At 37.7% G+C, this 19,690-nt stretch overlaps 2 protein-coding genes across 3 annotated transcripts; both read left to right on the forward strand.

Annotated features, from left to right (window-relative positions):
* Positions 1-166: 166 nt before the first annotated feature.
* LOC144666324 (syntaxin-6-like) lies at positions 167-8,403 on the forward strand. 2 transcript variants are annotated; one of them, XM_078527725.1, is made up of 7 exons: positions 167-202; positions 402-435; positions 2,464-2,791; positions 4,270-4,380; positions 4,844-4,950; positions 6,261-6,355; positions 7,395-8,403. In XM_078527725.1, exons 1-7 carry the CDS (start codon positions 181-183, stop codon positions 7,469-7,471), a joined length of 774 nt encoding a protein of 257 aa, XP_078383851.1. In that variant the 5' UTR covers positions 167-180; the 3' UTR covers positions 7,472-8,403. The 2 variants fall into 2 exon arrangements, with proteins under 2 accessions (XP_078383851.1, XP_078383860.1); XM_078527734.1 differs by lacking the exons at positions 167-202; positions 402-435 and adding an exon at positions 1,244-1,553.
* A 4,841-nt stretch (positions 8,404-13,244) lies between these two features.
* LOC144666607 (uncharacterized) lies at positions 13,245-19,647 on the forward strand. Its single transcript, XM_078528012.1, has 2 exons — positions 13,245-14,475; positions 17,606-19,647. Exons 1-2 carry the CDS (start codon positions 13,395-13,397, stop codon positions 18,460-18,462), a joined length of 1,938 nt encoding a protein of 645 aa, XP_078384138.1. The 5' UTR covers positions 13,245-13,394; the 3' UTR covers positions 18,463-19,647.
* Positions 19,648-19,690: the final 43 nt, after the last annotated feature.

The raw sequence follows: 19,690 nt of genomic DNA on the forward strand, positions 1-19,690 counted from the left end.
ATGGTATAATAATAATGTTTTTTCCCCTTTATTTCGCTTATTAAAATCAACAACCAGGGGAGGGGCAGAACACTCTGCGACGCCTGGCACTTCTTTTGGTCTGAATCATCCAACAACAAATGACGTCACATCCGGTCCAAACGCGGCTTATTTCTCCCGCGGGCGGGAAAAACAAAGTGAATGCGGAATTTGCGTTCTGTCGGTAAGTAAAATGGCGATATTTTGCAATCGGCTACAAATTTTCTTATTTTTTTTTTCTGTCGACTGAAAGAAAGTTAAGTCTCCTTCCCCGTCAGATCCTTATTTTGAAGAACAAGGCCCAATATTATTTAAAAATATGTTCTTTTGGAGGCACGTTTTCTTTTAAAATGTCGTCATTTCTATGTCGCTGAATTTCACAGGAGTCGACGTTTTCTTCGAAACGATGAATTCAAGGTAAGTTACACTCAATTTAAATAGCCTATGAAGATAAGTAAGAGTTATTCGTTTTTTTCTGAAAAATGTTCACACTAATCTGACAGCCAAGAGCGACTTTGTTCTGTTGTAATCGGTTGTCAACACTGGCGAACACTAATCTGGTATAATTCTTCAATCGATCTTCCCCGGGGGGGCACTCCCATACATAAGCTATATAGGTATGTGCCGCTGTGAAGGGTATGGTTTTCAAGCAGTTTAGTCTGGGATAGGGTATAGAAATCAGCAAGTTTTGGTCTAGAATAGGGGATCATTTTCCGGAAAACTGATCAGTAGTATGAGGAATTAAGTCCAGAATAGGAATAGAAACTCGGAAGAGGAAGAGACCTTCTTAAACGTAAAAAATCATCGCGACAACGTTGTTGACAGATGGTTTTCCATTTAAAACAAAAATAGTGACACAGTTCTGAAAATGGCAAGTCTGGGATAGGGTAGCGATTTTCGGTGTTTAGTCTAGTAAAGGGTTGCGAAATCAGCTGAACAGGGTCTAGTATAGGGTAAGGGTTTCGAAGTCCCAGCGGCACACCCCCACCCAAAAATATATAGAGTACCCCCCCCCCCCCCCCCCCCGGCGATCTTCCTCCTTTAGTGTGCTGAAGCCGAAGAGAAGGCCAGGGAAAGGCACGTGAAATGGAAGAGATTGCTGAAAGGATGCAAGAGACCATATTACTTGGTGACTCAATTTCCAAAAACATGGAGAGGTTTGCTCCGAGTTATTCCCAATATTTTTCAGCCTCCACAGTGATTAACGCCGGTATACCCGGCGACATCCCTATCAACAACCTCTTCCAAGTAGTTTGTGTTCAACAAACCATATATGGTACCTAACAGGAAGTAAGGTGGACAACAGTTGCTCTGTTTGTAGCGGAAGTCGACTTTGGTTGATCACGTGATAATGGCGGTGAGTTTCAGCTGGGAGTTTTTCGCGTCCTCGAGCGGTATTTGACAGCATTTTAGCGTTGTATCGGCCTTCTTTACCGCAAAGTTTAAGTTTTCTACGAAGGTGACCAGCTTTTTGATAATCTACAGCGTTTTGTCAAGGAAATGTCAGTAGAGGACCCGTTTTTCGTCGTAAAAGAGTAAGTAAGCTTTCATACGCCATCTTTGATGTTTTTTAAACTTTCCGGAAGGCATGTTTTCTCAAGAATTGTTCGGAGAAATGATATAAAAATGGCCAATGTATAAACAACCTGTTCATACTTTTAGATCTGAGAAGCTCTTGACGATGTACGAAAGCCAATGTATATTCGTTTCGAGAGCTTTCGCAATTGATCTTGTGCTCTTTAGACTACTTGTGCCTTGGTAGTGATTGACTTCATTCAGTTGACGTTCAGAAATGAAAGTCTCACTCAGTCTAATGCTGTTAAAAGCTTATCACGCTGTAAACTATAAATGACCAAAATTCTTCTTGGATGAATTCATTCGGATTTCGTGATAATTGGATGGGTCTTATTCGAATTTCGTGATCATTCAAGTTGTCAGAAACAATATTTTATAATTGTGTAAACATTTGCAAGCTTGCTATAAAATAACTGAATAATTATTGTAAGGAGCTGGAAGTTCCTCTTTATATATCACTGGCATTGAAATAATTATTGCAAAAAAGTGTTGACCAACCTAATAACAATAACAATAATAATAATAATAAGATCTTGTGTACTCGTGTAACAATTTTTTTCATGGATACTTCATTGTACAGTAAGTTTATATAATTGATACATATTGCTGGTTAGCCTGCCTGTGAACGTAGACATATTTCCGGTCGTTGTTTCTTCGGCGGTGAGAAATGACAGCCGAAAATACGTCTGCATTCGCAGGCTAATTGCTGGTAGGGCTATTTTAAGTTCTTTATGTATCATTGAGAAATCAATGTGAACTGCGAATGACAGATTGAAAGAGATCTCAACAGTCTGTGGCAACTTGAAAAAAAGGGGGTGTTGATGTGCATGTACAACTTATAATTAAGACTTTAAAACTTTGATTCTTCAGGGAAGTGCAAAAAGCAGTTAACAATGTGCAGACCCTTTATAAGAGATGGCAAGACTTGTTAGACAATCCTCGCACTGTAGGAAAAGATGAATATAACTGGACAACAAATGAACTGCGCAACAATGTAAGGAGTATTGAATGGGATTTAGAAGACCTTGATGAAACTGTGGGCATTGTGGAAGCAAACCCAAGAAAATTCAACATCGATATCGCAGAGGTTAATCAAAGAAAACAGTTTATAAAACAGACAAGAGATGGGGTGAATATCATTAAAGAACACATGAACAGTCCTGCAGCTAAAGCAAAGGTAGAGAATTCATCAAGAGAGGTGAGACACTTAATCTTTTTGTTTAAATTGTTTAAGCCCCAAGAGTGGCTGAATGTATACTAGAGACAAGTTATCTGTCTACAATAGTAGACAGATTATCCGTCAGACAAATAATCCATACGCCATCCTTAAATAGGCATCCTAGAGACTGGGAAAAATGTGAAAACTTTATCATAAACCGTCTTCCTTTTCTGTCTAGATACAAGTTTAGACATGAATGATCTGTTTAAGACAAACTACTCTTCTGTCAGCATGTCTACAAGATTTGCTAACAGACGAATCAGCCTGAGACAAATTTTGTTCCAAATTTATACTTAGATGAATAATATCATCTGTTTCAGACAGATAATTTGTAACTAGCTGACAGATAATTATCCATCTCTAGTAAAAATTTGGCCAGTGACCAGCATCCACTTTCTCCAAGCTACACTACATGTACTACCTTATTATAGGAAATTAACGCGTCATGAAATTAAAGCGAATTTCAAACATTCGCGTTAATTTAAGTCGCGTTAATTTTTGTTAACGTTAATTCCCGCACCGTTAATTAAGTGGAGCGTTAATTTCCCTGACATAAATTTCCATTATTTTGGCGCCAACAGATAATTTGTAACTAGCTGACAGATAATTATCCATCTCTAGTAAAAATTCAAACATTCGCGTTAATTTAAGTTGCGTTAATTTTTGTTAAGGTTAATTCCCGCACTGTTAATTAAGTGGAGCGTTAATTTCCCTGACATAAATTTCCATTATTTTGGCGCCAATTTCTAGTTACAGTCCCGACGTTCTTGACTCCAAGGAAAAATCGTTATTTTATCTGCCACTATCATTGATACTGCGAAGAACGCTCAAAGTTGGAAAAGTACCATGAACATTTTTTCGCTTAAGATTATATGCCTACAAGTGTTGAAACAAACTTGTTCGAGTTGTGTATGTCGCGTTAATTTACTTCATTTTAAAATGTTACCCCCTCCTTCGCGTTAATTTCCTTTACTGGAAAGTAATTTTCCCTTCAACTTGCGTTAATTAAAGTCGCGTTAATTTCAAATACCTTAATTAACACAAGCGTTGATTTCCTATGATAAGGTAACACATTTTCAAGTAGACAGGTTACAAGAGTGAAGACATTGATAAACTATGGGACATTCATACTTTAAACTTCTCACAAATTCTCTGAATAATTTGGTCATGTAATAGTGACAAACACAAGGTCAGGAGTTTAGGAAAGTCAACTGTTTGAGAATTTATACACTGAACATTTAACTCATTGTCTGTTGAACATGCGTTAACACTTCACTCAATGCTGTTCAAAAGAAATAATTAGTTACTTAGGCTACATTCAGGTTGGTAAAAGTTTGTTACAGGAAACTGGTTTCTATAGTGTGAAGCTGGATAAAATTATAAACTAGAGCACTGTTACTTTGTTCACTGTGTTTGTTACATGTTTGTTTATTAGGCTTTTTCCTGTGTTTTTGTAGGCATTGCTAGGAAGAAGAAATGATAAACCTAAAGACAGATACTCTAGGTTGGATCAAGAGATTGAGAACTCAAATCAAGCTTTTATTGGGGACCAACAGCAACAACAAGAGGTAACAGAGATTATCAAAAACTAGGCATGGTATATTTTAATTCCTGAGTTTTGATTGGTTTACAGGCCATGGTATATGAGCTCATATAGTAATATGGTAGGTGTATGCATAAGCAAGAACAGCCGAGGAGCTCAAATATTGCAATTCTTTGGGTGCTTTTTTAAAACAACAATTACGTATTCCACTTGCGCTTGTTGGTAATGAGATAGCTATAGCCCTCCTTGGCTATCTACATCTCATATCCAACATGTGCTTATTTTGAGAACTGCTCACAGGTTGGTCCATTTCAATAAAAATAACTGTTTATAAATTTTGAGTTTTCTTCAGTTTAAATAAAAATTGACTGACAAACGAATGAATGAATGAATAAACAAATAAGCAAAGAAACAATGTCACTTGATAAATCACTAGTTTCATTCTTTATTAGAATTAATTGTTATTTCTATCTGTCATTTACTAAAAGCTCCTTATACGAGCCCAAGATGAACAGCTTGATATGGTTGGACACAGTGTTGGGGTCTTAAAAACCATGGGAAGGAAGATTGGAGATGAAATTGAAGAACAAAATGTGTAAGTTTAAATAACTGTAAACTGTTTTTCTTGGTGTTTAGTCTTGAAAAACCCTTGAATTGTATATGTAGCTGTGTTAGAAGTCCTTTTATTTTAGGGCATCATTTCTTTATACAGTCGAATCTCTCATAAGCGGACACCCTCGGGACGCGAAAAAAGTGTCCGTAACTGGAGCTGGCCGCTTACGAGAATGGTTCTCGTAAGCGGCCACTAGAGGTGTAGAGGATAGATGGCCGTTTACGGGAGCTTGCCCAGCTAACAATAACCGGATGGACGTGGATAACGACAAAAACAAGCACTGAAATATGGTACTGCAATAACTGTAAAATCATTGTGACGAACCAGGATGTGAAGTTGATTGATAAAAACAAGATAGTCATACAGAGGTTGTTATTAAAAGGATTTCTTTGGGGTGTCCGCTTACGGGAGCTTAAAAACAAAGAAAAAGTCTAAGTCGTAATCTCTAAAAGTGTCCGCGGCCGCTTACGGGAATGTCCGCTTACGAGAATGTAATTTAAATACAAAGTTTGTGTGGAAGTTAAAACGGGGTTTCAAACAAGGCGGCCGTAAGTAGAGCTGTCCGCTTACGAGAGTGTCCGTTAGGAGAGCTTCGACTGTATTCCTATCACAGTTTCAGTTGGAAAGTCGTGGACTGAAAATAATCGTGCATAGAAACCAAATTCCCTAAAAAAGAATTTATATCAAATTATGATGAATAGTTCATGTAAGGTGAATGATATGATCTGGTCTGATCTGATCTAATATATATGATGTGAGGTGATATATTACCCTTGGATTATACGTCTAGGAAATTGATTGGCTAAAATCCAGTGGCCGGTGAGTTTGACTCCATTCTGTGATTTGAGCCTTACCAAGTATCCTTTTGTAAGACATGCCTCTCTCCACCAAAAGATATCATTTTTTTGGGTTATAAGAAGTTGTTTGAATAAACTGACACAATGCTAGAGTAGTAGAAATACTCATCTTCATCTCATCAAGACTGCAATTATGGCTTAATTAGCTATACCTTAACCATAGTTCTCATGCTCCAACCCTCCAAGTTAAGACCATTTTAGTCGCCATGGCGACTAAAACTTTGGAGCTGGCAACTAAATTTGAACCAAGGTCGCCAGCCTGGCGACTAAAATTGAGAGGAATGATTGAAAGCATCAGCTTAATTTGGTGACTAAAATTTTTCACTGGCGACCAAAACTTGAGTAGTTGGTGGCCAAATGGCCACTTAGGAAAAAAGTAAACTTGAAGGGTTGTGCTCATTGTCTGATTTTGTTGTTGTTGTTTCTGTCTTTCAGAATGTTAGATGATTTTGGTCATGAATTAGAAATGACCGACTCCAAACTACAACAAACTGTTCTAAAAGTAGAAAAAGTTCTCAGATTGTCAGATGGTAAGCAGATTTTCCCTATGTAAAAAATTGTTGTGTAAAGTGGGTTAAATGCTTGCTGCTTTTGAGGACTCTGCTGCTCCAGGTACTGTTTCCTTTATATCAAGTGCACCCCAACCCTCTTCACATAATGCCTGGTCAATTCTTCTGAGAACAAGCAACATAATTGTATACCTGCCAACTCTCACGCCTTGGGCATGAGTCTCACGCCTGCGAGTTGAAAACTTCGATCTCACGCCAACTCACGCTTACGAACCAATTTCTCACGCCTAATCGAAAAATGTGAGTTATTACAACCACAACCGACACACTTTCCAAAAAATGTAATCTCAAATCAGTGTGAGAAACGAAAACTCCATGTAAAATGAGTAAATCGCGATACTTTCCCCGAAATGACAGAGTTTTGACAAAAAAAAAGCGTTGGGAATGAGGTCGTGTTTAGCAAAACACGTCCACGTACTGTACTGGCATTGGGATATGTTCGGAATGTATTCGGAATACTTCGGACATCTTCGGAAAACTTCGGACATTGTCGTATCGTCTTCGGAAATCCTGGCACTCTCAGGATAAAAATCTCACACCTTTGACCCAGAAAAAGTTGGCAGGTATATAATTGCATGATGTAACACTAGATATCAGCTCACAGCAGCACACCTAGCCTTGAAACAACAACACAGACCTCTAGAGTTGCACAATTTTGGGGCAGGTAGTGTCATTTAATCAAGGGCTGACTAGCAAGGGATTGGAATAAAGCAGCCAATAGAGGTTCACCATTTAATACTACTTAAGTTGCGAAGGGTTCAAGGAAAAATTATAGAGTTTCCGAAGAAGAGAGTGTGAGAGTAAAGTTTTATCAAAGTAGAGGTTTGGTTTTGTGTTCAGGGAGAGGGGAGGGTGGGTCAGGTACAGTGTACCAGAGGAAAGCTACTATTGAAACTTGCAGACAAATTACCTATTGTTGTAAGTATAACACAGTGTTTGTTTTGTTGATTTTTTAGCATGGTAATTTCTGACAAATTTTTGTTTGTTTGTTTGATTGCAGATAAGAGGCAAACCTGTGTTCTAGTAGCATTGATAGTGATCATGATAGTTGTCGTCATTTTATTTGTTGCTTTATAAGGACGTTGCCGATGACCTGTAAAAATTTTAATCCATTCTGTGTTTAGACAAAATTTGTGAAACTGTAATGTTGCACATTTTTCTAAACTTGGAATTTGGACGAGAATTTTATAGGATGCATGGGAAAAATCCTTTGTAATTTATATTGAATAATTATTAGTTTTTAAGAACAGTGTTATTGTTTAATTGAAGGTATGTATATTATATTCAAGCAAATCTCCATTTACTGTTGGCTCTCACAATCAGACTCCTCCTTCAACTAAAAAAGGAGCATTCTTAAAAAATATAGCGTAGGTTGTATTGTGAGAAAAATAGAGGCTGTAAACCCCGGAGGGGGGGGGGGGTACTCCTATGTGAAAGGGGCAGGGATGCTCTTCGGATATTCTGAAATGAACCCTTGAAAGAGACCAGTCTGGGTGTTGCTCAAGCTTTTCTTTACCCCTATACCAAAAAACTAAGGATATATTTTATATTTGTATATTTCTTCGTGTGCAGCCCTAAACGAGACCATTATGGCAAAAAATATTGGCGTTTTGCCTGGAACACCTAATCTCGTTCCCATATCAAATAAGGACGAAGCGTCCATGAGAGATCTGGGAACGAGATTACGGAACACCCCTAAGCGAAACAACAAGCATCCCCGCCTCTTTCATGTGCGAGTCCCCTCCCCCTCCCACCCAGGCTGTAAACAGTCTAGTCAGTCTAACTAAATCAAAGTGAGTGCCCATATTTATATTTTGTTTTTGCGTGAGTCATGGAAATCCTGGAAATCAAAGAGGTGTTAATAAATCAAAAGGATCGAAAAACGAACAACGATTCAGTCTGTGAAGCAGCTCCTTTACAAAGATAGTTTATGGTACTTTTAGGAATAGGGAGACAGTTCAAATGTACATTAGTTAAATGTTTTTCGTATTAAAAACAACTAGTAAGCATTTGATGTGAAAATCTTACTTTAAACTTCCTCGGTTACGTCCTGGATCCGGCCTGTATTTGACTATTTACTGTTCTATTTGTCCCACTCTTTTCTTTTTTCTTTTTTTCTTTTTTTTTTTTGGGGGGGGGGGGGACAAGAGTGTTCAAGATGCATGCCTTGTTTAGCGAACTCAGAGCCCTGTAAGTGGAAAGAAAAGATAAAAGCCGTGTCTTTTTTTTTCATTTTAAATTTAACTGATCCGCTTGTTAATTCGATGGTTACTGCGCTCCAAGTTAAGTAGCGGATAGCCCCCCACCCCCACCCCCCGTTTTTCCTTCGCTAGCCCGCCTTTTTCACGCCACCAACTACCGAGAGCCTGAAACAGCGCGAAACGTATGCTTTCACAGGTTTACAACAACATAGCCACGCTTTTTTTCTTTTATTTATGGCGCATGTTTTCTAGCCCTTGATCGAGGTTACGCAACTCTCACATCGGGGCCTGGTTGTTCAAAAGGTGGATAATGGATATAATATAGCTAACTTACACGCTACAAATAAATTGTTTTCTTGACGCGCGTTCTTGAACAAAAAACACCAGTATCCCGTCAAAGCAGAGTAACTATGTCCCCTAGTCCGGCTAGTCGCCCTTCGAGGCTTTGACTCGGGGAAAAAGGTGGTAAAAGCCGTCTTTGCCAAACCTTTGTCATACCTTTGCCATGCCTTTGATTGCGGCAAAGGTCGTCTTTGATTTTGTTCAAAGATACCGTACGCTTCTGACGTTTGACAAAGGTATAGTTCCGACAATTCACGCAATCATTGTCACAAGCCTTAGCTCTTTTCTCGGTGCAAAAGGCGGCGACTGCTTTGTTCATGTTTCGTGTCGTTTGATTTTACCCGAAGGAGAAAGAATTTACAGCTGTAATTGCATTTTTTTTTTTTTTTTCAAGTATAATTTTTTCTCGTTTCATTAGAAAGCTTCGTAGAATGTTGACGAAAATAGACGTTGGATTTTCGGGGAATAAATTAAATTTGTCTTCTTTTAAGTCTCCCACAAGATCAAAGCGCAAATCTATTCACTTGTCACTTTGTTAGTCGTTTGAAGCAGTCTGAAGCGAGTCTGGTTACGACCAAAAATCGCGCATATTCGAGAATATTTAGGGTGGGAAAGAGTTTTATTTTTGTTTTGTTGTTTTTCTTTTTTTACGGAGCGTAGGAAGCCCAATGCGCAAACCACTGTTCGAACTATTGTATCTGTTTTTAACTGGTCTTCCTGCTTATTGTCCTGTTTTCTGTCGTATTCCAAAAATAAAAAGCAAAAACAAGCATATGACGGTAAACACTTGATTATGACCAAAATTTGCGCATATTCGCTTTGTTTGTTTGTTTTTTTACGGAGCGTAGGAAGCCCAATACGCAAACTATTGTTGTATCTGTTTTTAAATGGTTTTTCCTGCTTATTGTTCTGTTTTCTGTCGTATTCCAAAAATAAAACGCAAAAACAAGCATATGACGGTAAACACTTGATTATGACCAAAATTTGCGCATATTCGCTTTGTTTGTTTGTTTTTTTACGGAGCGTAGGAAGCCCAATACGCAAACTATTGTTGTATCTGTTTTTAAATGGTTTTTCCTGCTTATTGTTCTGTTTTCTGTCGTATTCCAAAAATAAAAAGCAAAAACAAGCATATGACGGTAAACATTTAATATCATTTCCGGCATCAACTTGCAATTGACTTGACTACTAGTAATTGCAGTTTGAATTTGAACGGTCGTGACGTTTTTGGGCGTTAGTCTATTCGTCACAGGAGGCAGTTAACCACCTACATTGGCGGAAACGATATCAAAAGTTAGTTAAACGTCGGTTTATTCTACGGATCGAGGCGTATTTATTTTGCGTAAAAATAAACCATATCACGCTACACAATAGGTATAAAGAACCTTAACTATGGCCACAGAAACCTGGATAAAATTCGCGGCATGTATGGCCTGAGCGCAAACAGACCCCCAACAGTCCTCATGCATTTTTTTTTGGTTAAGGACGTTGGCCTTTAATTCAGTGTGTGCATGACCCAAAACTGATCACTGAGTCGTTTGATGGCGACTGTTTTGGAAATGCGAAATTAACGTCAAGTTTCCCTTTGCCTTTCTCCCTCCTCATGGAGCGCGATGCCGCACAAGCACACGCGTACACGCGTGGCAGAAATGTGAGTTTCGCGCTTCCTCGCGACATTTGTCGCGCTCTATCGAGATGACAACGATGAAAATTCCAAAACAGTTTGGTCAGTTTAAACTGTAGGAGAGGGTTAAATATACTTTAAAATAGCGCAGTGAGAATAAAAAGATCTATCTTCAATAGCTAATTTCACTGAATAACCACTGCCAGTAATCAACTACTCTTTTGCGGCAATCATTGTCATTAGCTTTAGATCTAGAGAATTATAGCCGCTCTCTTCTCGGTGACTAAAATGCGGCGTTTGATTGTACCCGAAGGAGAAAAAATTCACAGCTGTATCTGTATTTTTTTTAAAGAATATTTTTTTTTTGCGTTTCATGCTGAAAGCTTCGTAGACTACTGATGAAAATAGACATTGGATGTTCTGGGGAATAAATTAAATTTGTCTTCTTTGAAAGGAGCTATGTCGGGTACAACGCATCTTGAAAAAATTGGCAAGTTTTTTTTCAAGTTTCTCGTTGGTAACTTCGTCTTAATCTTTGTCAGTCGAACCCATCCTTGGTTATTTTTGAGTCCTTGGTTATTTTTATAACTTCTGTGTTGTTTTTCTATGTTAAAAAACTATTGACTTGTTTGTTTATAGTAACAATGAATTAAATATCGCGACATTGCTCCTTTAAGTCTCACACAAGATCAAAGCGCAAAGCTGTTCACTTTTTTAGACATTTAAAGACTGGTTATGACCAAAATTTGCGCATATTCGCTTTGTTTTTGTTTTTTTGTTTTTACGGAGCGTAGGAAGCCCGATGCGCAAAGTATTGTTGTATCTATTTTTAAATGGTTTTTCCTGCTTATTGTTCTGTTTTCTGTCGTATTCCAAAAATACAAAGCAAAAACAAGCATATGACGGTAAACATTTAATAACATTTCCGGCATCAACTTACAATTGACTTGACTACTAGTAATCGCAGTTTATGTTTGAACGGTCGTGACGTTTTTGGGCGTTAGTCAATTCGTCACAGGAGGTAGTTAACCACCTACATTGGCGGAAACAGTAACAAAAATTAGTTAAACGAGAAGTAAGAAAGATTCTGGTGATATATGTTTGTTTTGGGGTGTCTTACTCTTACCTTCATACCAGCCAGTGCAGCTGATACGTCCCAGAAAAGTTCGATTCAAACGTGTGGACGAGTCAGCAATCAGGGATGCTGAACCGATACCGAATGTTCTAAGTATTTTTATTATTCGTCAAGACTTTGGTTTTTATTTTTTTGAGCTGTTTTTTTTTTTCGCGCAACAATGTTGACAATAAGTTTTGAGTTTTTGACTTGGGTTCTAAAAACTCGCAACGTGTTGCCTAGTCAATGAGCTGCGCGTATAACCCGGTATCATGTTTCACGGTGTTCGATTTTTCGCGCAACATTGTTGCGTAAAAAATCGTTTTTGCGTCCATCGCCTTTAAACAAAGGAAATTTATACAATGTACGAGATAGAAATTCATGCTGAACTGCGTCATAATTTAGTGACATATTTTAAGTGACACATTTTGTTTTTCTCTCAAAAATGAGAAGTGGAGTCGACCCCAAGAGTGCTATAATGCAAAATCGAGTGGAGAAAATAAACATGTTTTTAACTTGGGCTGCGTGTTTTTTAGTTAGCATATCGATCTTAACATTTCGATAAATCTCAGCATCAACGTTCTTATAAAATCAAGAGTGTAGGTCAGTGACAAGAGTGTACGTAGCTCAGTGGTATTAAAGCGTATAAGCCGGTTAGACAGGTGCAATCAGGACCTTCAGTGAGCAGTTCAGTTGTCGAGCTGTTGGGCTGTTAGTCGATTGTATTGAATTGCGAAGCAAAATTCCACGTTTAGCTAAGAAGTTTATAAAGCAAACTTCGACGTGTAGCTAAGAAGGCATTATAAGTGGCAGTTGTGAGAAAGTCCTGGCTATTTTGGAGTTAAGATGACGCTCAGTTATTAACTGCGTGGTACTGTGTGGGTGATGAATTCGCCATTCCTTGTGATGTCAGTGGGACGAGGTTGCCATTAACCGTTCTTTAATTTTTTCACCCGGTAGTCACGTTCAAGACAAATAGCAAAAAAGTAAACAAGCAAAAAATAAATAAAAATATAGAATAAGCTTTTAAAGAGTACGTCTGATTTAGCGAGGGAGGCATAAGTGACCTGGTCGTGACCGTAGACTTTGCGTATTAAATTAACAACACGCAACATTCGAGAAGACGCGATCAGAAAAATTGACGGAAAAAATGTTCAAACGACGATCCGATATCAGAGTGTATTATATAAATTGACCCCCTGAACTGCTGGGATTTTTAACGACGATGAGTCAGGTTTCTTTGTGCGCAGTGTATTGTTGCATGTCTCGGACGATTTTTCTTGACACCTGGTATTTTAGGCGATATTTCATGTGAAATATTTAAACGATTTTAAAATATTTATTAAATGCTCTTACGTCTTTCGATCACTTATGGCATATAAAAATGGGAAAGAGACAAAAAAAGGAAGAATTCAATTAATATTGTTGCTATTAGCATTTCTTTTCGCCGATGTTTGGAGTCGAGGAGCTATTTTGGGATATTAACGATTAGCATAACATCGGAAGTAAAGCGTGATTGGCTAGTTTTGAATAAGCGCTCGTTTATTGCTGTAAATGACGTCAAACGCATTCTTAGCAGATTCTTACAACGAATTTTCTGTCTCAAATATCAGTCGCTTGATTCGCAGCGGGTCACAAGAAATCTTTGATTCAGAAGTAAAGATTTAGGAAGCGATTTTCAGTGAAGGTTGCGATCTTTCACCACAAAGTCGCTAAATAATGGCAGCGATAGAGAATTCAAAGATATACAGATCGGAGCATTCACTAGAGGAAGTAATACAGTCTACGGCCTGTCACCTGAACAGAAATCCACGTCGAATTTCAGGAGCCCAGAGTTTTGATATGTCATCAAAGACTAATGTGACTGATGTTCCCAACATTTATTCACCGGAGAGAAAGAACCCTGTTTTGTCTTCGTCATATAGCCACAGAAACGGATTTTCAAAGAGTATGGTCGATCTGCCTTCGCGAACCGGCTTTCGAAAGAGCGTCATGTTCGAAGAAGATCTTTTTGCTCACAAGGAAATGTTGCAACGAGCTCGCAATCGCTTTAAAGAACTGGAACTAAAGTATCCTGAAATATTCAAGAATTCTTCTAGGACTTCGTCGTTATCATCAACTGGTTCGAATCAGCCGAGTGGAAGCTTTGATCGCTCAGAGTCGCTTGAACCGAAATCAGTAGAGCATCAAGAAATACAAACAACGAAAACAGATACATTACAAGTGCTGCGAAGTGGAACAAACGATCAAAACTCTAATGTTGTCACTATATCAAGACGGAGGCCTCCACCTCTTTCGGTAGCCATGAAACTTCATAACCTCGAAGATAGCTGTGATAGCGCGTTCGATGAAATCGACCGCGAGTCGGTGCATTCGAAAACGTCCCACGAACCGACGCCGACTTCTTTTAGCAACAACCACTTTCTTTATCCCGGGGAGAGCGTAGAATCAGACAAGGACAGTGGAATATCCACAGATCGTCCGTGTACTCCCAATTCAAGGTCTTCTAGACCTGTGAAGTGGGCAGATCCGCGTTTTGGCGGCACGCAATCTCTTCCGCAAAAGTCGAAAAGTTTGACAGTCTTGTCGTCGGGGACAAATTCCCAGGAGTTTGGAGGCTGTGATTCTGACAGCCACAAGAGCCGCAGTATAGATCGGCGTGGGATTCTAAAGTCTGTGGCTTACAGAAATCAGGAAATTAGGGCTGAAAGCCTGGACATCCCTAGCAGCTCAACTTTATATTGCCAACAGAGGCAAACTCGTAGCGGATCTTTGCCTGGCCATGTTCAAATAAGACGGGGTAAGTTTTGGTCATAAGTTTATTATTGTTACATGGATCTTCACACCTTTCGATCTCGTCACACTTTTCCTTGATGTTTATTTTTGTAAGGTTGACTAGAAGGTTTTGATTTTTTTCCCCTGCAATTTCTCTTTAAGCTTTAAGTTACGCGATAATGCAGATTTGAGCTTTGAATATTTCATGGGAGATTAATGTTATCCTTCATGGCATGAAATGAATTCACTCTTGTCAGGGTAACCTGTGATCGGGCGTTCTTTTTTTCCTCCCGCCGCGAAAAAAGAGAACGCCTGATCGCAGGTACTATATTGTCAAGGCTTTAGAGGGTTTCATTACCATTTGCATTTTAGTCATTCGTTTTCCAACCCAATGAAGAAAGACATTATTTTATTGTTTTAGTCGATCTGGAAATCATCAATTTTTTTCTTAGACCTGCTTCAGATATACTTACTGGATGCATGTGGATAAAGTGAATCGCTTACAAAATCGAACATTGTTGATTCCCGATCTGTGGATATACATTTGGCTTGGAATGCTATTTTTAAAAATAATTTGTTTTAAGAGACAGAGTTCAAAGTAACATAAATTTAAATGGTGTATCTAGGGTATGGTTTTCACTCGGGGGCGTCTTTATAAGGTCAGGAAGCGCTGATAAAAGCAATGTTTCTGTAAATTTAATAGCTACGAAATATTCATCATTTCGATCAAAGCATTTATATTTCCGGCAAATCAGAAGATTATTCGCTGATATTACAAAAGGAGCAAAAAAGGAGCACTCGCTTTATCGCAGTTAGCCCAATATTTTCTTTTTACGCACGCGACAAAATGTACCCGTTTCAAAAATGTTTTTCTTTGTCTGTGTTTTAAATATTGCTTTATTTTCGAAATATTTATTCGCTACTCTTTGCATCCCGGGGCGATGTTCAAATGCTCGTTTCCTCCGTATGACGCAAACGATTAGATCTCCATCTAAAAATACTATTTCAATCCAAAAATAGGCAAAACCTTTTGCATTTATTGCATTTTACCTTCAAGGGAAAAATTACCCGGGAAAAATTGCCATAATTTTTAAGTTGAACAATTTTCAGTGGCTTTCGTGTTGGGCGGGCGAGTGCGGTTCAGGCAAAGAGCAATTTACAAACTATATATCGGTGTCCGATCTTTTATCGTATGTTTATTCAGTGATTAGGCCATGAACTGCATAAAATTAATCGCAAAGTAAAGAAGTGCCGATTTATTGCAGGAAAAAGAGCGCACAGCCCTCGCGTTTGTTCGATAATGGTAACATTTAGCAATTTCTCTGAGCCGATTGGTTACATTTTGGGCTTAATTGTTGCCTGTGGTTGAAGCATTTGTTTGCAGTCTGTCGGCTTTTAGCCAGGTGGTGTTAAAACAAAATTGCCTGAACATTAATTTTATCTAAATTAGAGAAGGGGCGAGATTTTTTCCTGTGTTCATGCGCGCATAATCAAAGCTTTTGCCAGTTTAAGGCAGTTTCTGGAGACATTGACGCGAATATAAACTGTATAAACAATGTTTCTATTTCTGGAAGCCGTGTTTCCGATGTTGTGCTTTGCGCTATGTTTACCAAGATATTTTACTTGCTCAAGCTAAAAATACTTATGCATTTCATTAACCTTTTAAATAATGCGTCGTATCAGGAGTTTTGGGGAAAATTAATTCATTTGACACAAAAATTTCTTCCGTGAAATGTAATGAAATCTGAGAATTTTAAGGTCAAGTATTTTAATTTTTTTAATATGTTTAATAACATCCTAAAAGACAATTTGCATTTAAATATTGCATTTGTAAAAGGAGTTGTCAGAGTGTTTCAGCAGTATATTTGACACAATTTGAAAATTAATGCAAGCAATAAAAATAGAGTACGATTCCCAGAAGTTTAGCCAATCAACTATAAATTATTTCTGTGCTGTAAAATTAAACCTATTCGTGGCAGCCTTTCTTGTGGTAAACTTCATTTTTTTGTCATGATATTTCGTGGTTAGCATTTTGCTAGCTAAATTTCAATAATTCAAAATAATTAAACATTTCTATACAAAAATTAGCAAATAAAAAAAAGTTGTTCATTTTTCATTGCTGATTTCTTCTTTAAAATAATGTTATTGTTTCCACAAGCTTTGCAACATACGTGAACAAAATAAAATAAAAACGTATAGTAGCTGTAATTGTGCAAATTTTGCACTGTAAATTTGTCTCAGTACATAAGTTTTAAGGTTCGAAATAATTATTGTTACTGTGTGAATATGAAAACTGTGAACGGTTTTGTTATACCTTGAATGAGAAAGAAGAGAAAATAGCAGACACATTATTCGCAATTATTCAGCTCCATCACTGCCTGTTTGTTTGTGTTTTAATTTGCTGCAGTCTGAGCTGCCATTCTATGGCTTTCTACAAACATTTACAAAGCCAAGTTAAATTTAAGTGTTCACAGTTTTCTGATTTGCACTGTAACACGAAAAGGATCACAAGATCACAAGAAATTTTGGCTTCTAGGCAAATTTCATCAAATTAGTTGTTTCTGTTTCTATTTCTGGGCTTTAAATAAATGAAAAAGCTTAATAGTGCAAAACTCATGGAAATTAAATCTTGTCGTTTACTAAATAAAACAACTCTGTGCCCAAAATAACATGGTCATTTGCTTTTTTTTTGAAACATTGTTGTGGGTCCGGGTTGGAGAGCAGCTAATGTTTACAGTTTCTGTAGTTTACGACTGTACAGCAGAGCTGTGTACGGCAAAAAATGGATTTGGAATGTTTTGAAAACTGTTAGTTCTAGAACGGTCCACCAAATAATTATAAGCCTGTTTTCCTGCCAAATGATAGTGCTTTTTAATGTTTTAGCATGTCAACTTATTGTCAACTTTTGTTTTGAAAAAAGCAAATGGTTACTAATAGTCTTTTGAAATATTTCATTTCACTTTTAAAATTTACTCAAATGCTCAGTGGTTGCAAATTAAAGAAATTTGCCTTCATTTGCTTGCCACTGTGACTATGTGCCATAATGCAACTAGACCATTCTCTAGTTTTAAAAAGAAGCCCTAAACCTATTAGCTAAGGGAAGGGCTGTCTTCGGTTACAATTTTGTAATTTGATTTTGTTTTTACATTTAACAGGTTCAAGCATCTATCGTAGGAGCATCTTTTCAGAAAGTCGCAGTTTCAGTGGAAGTCAAGATGAGACTGATTCAGATGCTGAAACAGTTTGCAGTGTTCAGAGCGAATTTATCTTGCGCCCACACATGTCAGCGCGTGAAAGATATTTCAGCACATATCAGCTCAATCCAATATCAGAGGCTGACCCTAGAGACATTATGGTTCAAAAATGGAGGAGCATGCCTGAGCTTGGTAGAAGCAATAGTGTCGGTAGTGCAGTAATTCCATCATTTTATGGTGATAATCTACCTGCTGGTTTTGATGAAAGGAAGAAAAAGAAAAAGCGAAAGTTTGGTCGCCGATCTGGTCTGTACGTGGTGAATGATGTGCCTGTCAGTGAGAAACCAAGGTTGTCTATTGATAAAGGTAAAAGCAAAACAAAAAGCAGAAGTTTATTCCGCAAGAAGAAGTCTAAAAAAGGTTCCATCCATGTCAACGAGTTGACCAAGAAATGGTTTGACTGTCATACTGCAGTTAGCCGGCCAACAGGCGGCCAAAGTTTGGGAAGAATCATTGCCATGCGTGAAGATCTGGGAAGCGCTTATGTTTTGGAACTGCAGAGGAGCCCTGGTGGCTTGTTTGGATTTTTTATTCAGAAGGGTTTTCAGCAGTACAAGAAAGGAGTGTTTGTGAGTCGCATCATGGACTGTGCTTCTTCAAAATTCATGGCTGGTCTTCTGAATCCTGGAGATGAAATCCTTGAAATTAATGGCGAGAGCACCACAACTAAGACCATGTCAGAGGTGCACAACATCCTAGCGAACTCAGACAAGCTTGTTTTAACTGTGTTGCCATTTCTTGGCCGTAAAGATTGGTAACCAAGGATGCCTTAAATTCCGGGTATAATGAACTGAAATGTTATTTATTTTATTAAGTTAGTACCTTATAAAATAATATACCAGTAATGTCAATTGAAGTGCTTTAAATTATTTTATTTTTATGCTTGTTAATAGCTGTAAATATGCTAGGCAATTATGTGAACAGAAGCGTTAAATGTTATTGAATATTGAACATACTGGTAGTCAGTGTGTGACATTTTCCATGCAGAAATTAATTTCTCTGCATAGAGGCCTGATAATTCATTAAGTAAATTATGCAATTTAATAACTTTAACTTTTTTTAATAATTATTAAGTTTAAAATTATTAGAATGACAACTTTTTAAAAATGGTTTTTCAGTGCTATCTGAAATTGCTGAAAGGCTTGATAGCTTTTATTGTCATAAAGTAAGTGTCTTTTTATACCGTAAACTAAAATAATAAAATATTATTAAGTTAACTTATTGTCATAAATGACATTTGAATTTGAAATGGCAAATGTTATTGCCGTTGGGTTTAAAGAGATTTGTTGTATGGTGTAATGAGAAGAGCAACGTGCACTCTCTCTTTACGTCAGAGTGCAAACAAAATGTGGGGAGATTTTTTAAATTATTTATATTTATTAGTCAGTGCTGTTCAATACTGTCGCTTGCATCCAGGCATGAAAACGTGCCACCGAAACATGATCTTATTGGGTATAAAACATGACATGATTGGCCATCAAACGTTTGAAGTTTGGCAGACCGTAACAGAAACTTTTGACTGAAAGTTCATCACATTCACAGTCATCGTGCAGTTTCGAAATGGGGAAAAGATTTGGTATAGAGACTTCTACTGAAAAATTGATCCTGATCTGCCTCGATATGCATTTGAAGGTTCACTTGCATCACTTCTAGTGTAAAGTTTCGCCCCTACTTGATGTTTATTTTGAGCATTTTGAGTGTAAAAGATCATGTTACAGTCTGTTAAACTTCAAATGTTTGACGACCAATCATGCCATGTGTAATACGCAATTAGATCATGTTTCGGCGGCACATGTTCACTCTTAGATGCAAGCAACGGTAGGCTAGCTTATTCATTGTCTCATACGAGGCCATTGTGTTGTTACGCTGTATATCTCTTTGGAAGAAGCATTACATTGTATGTGGCAATGCAACTGTAAATAAAATGGTTTAAATTATTTTAATGACTGTGCAATGTTGTTTATTGTATGCAACCTTTCTTAAAAA

The sequence above is a fragment of the Oculina patagonica genome, chromosome 1 (genome assembly GCF_052425735.1).
Source record: "Oculina patagonica isolate OP01 chromosome 1, crgOcupat, whole genome shotgun sequence".
NCBI lineage: Eukaryota > Metazoa > Cnidaria > Anthozoa > Scleractinia > Oculinidae > Oculina > Oculina patagonica.

Bases quoted from the DNA above. Each gene is read 5' to 3' on its own strand.
- LOC144666324 (XM_078527725.1), top strand. From the start codon at position 181: ATGCGGAATTTGCGTTCTGTCG. The intron at 436-2,463 runs GTAAGTTACACT...TTGATTCTTCAG, and splicing joins TTCGAAACGATGAATTCAAG to GGAAGTGCAAAAAGCAGTTA. The intron at 2,792-4,269 runs GTGAGACACTTA...GTGTTTTTGTAG, and splicing joins TAGAGAATTCATCAAGAGAG to GCATTGCTAGGAAGAAGAAA.
- LOC144666607 (XM_078528012.1), top strand. From the start codon at position 13,395: ATGGCAGCGATAGAGAATTCAAAGATATACAGATCGGAGCATTCACTA. The intron at 14,476-17,605 runs GTAAGTTTTGGT...TACATTTAACAG, and splicing joins CCATGTTCAAATAAGACGGG to GTTCAAGCATCTATCGTAGG.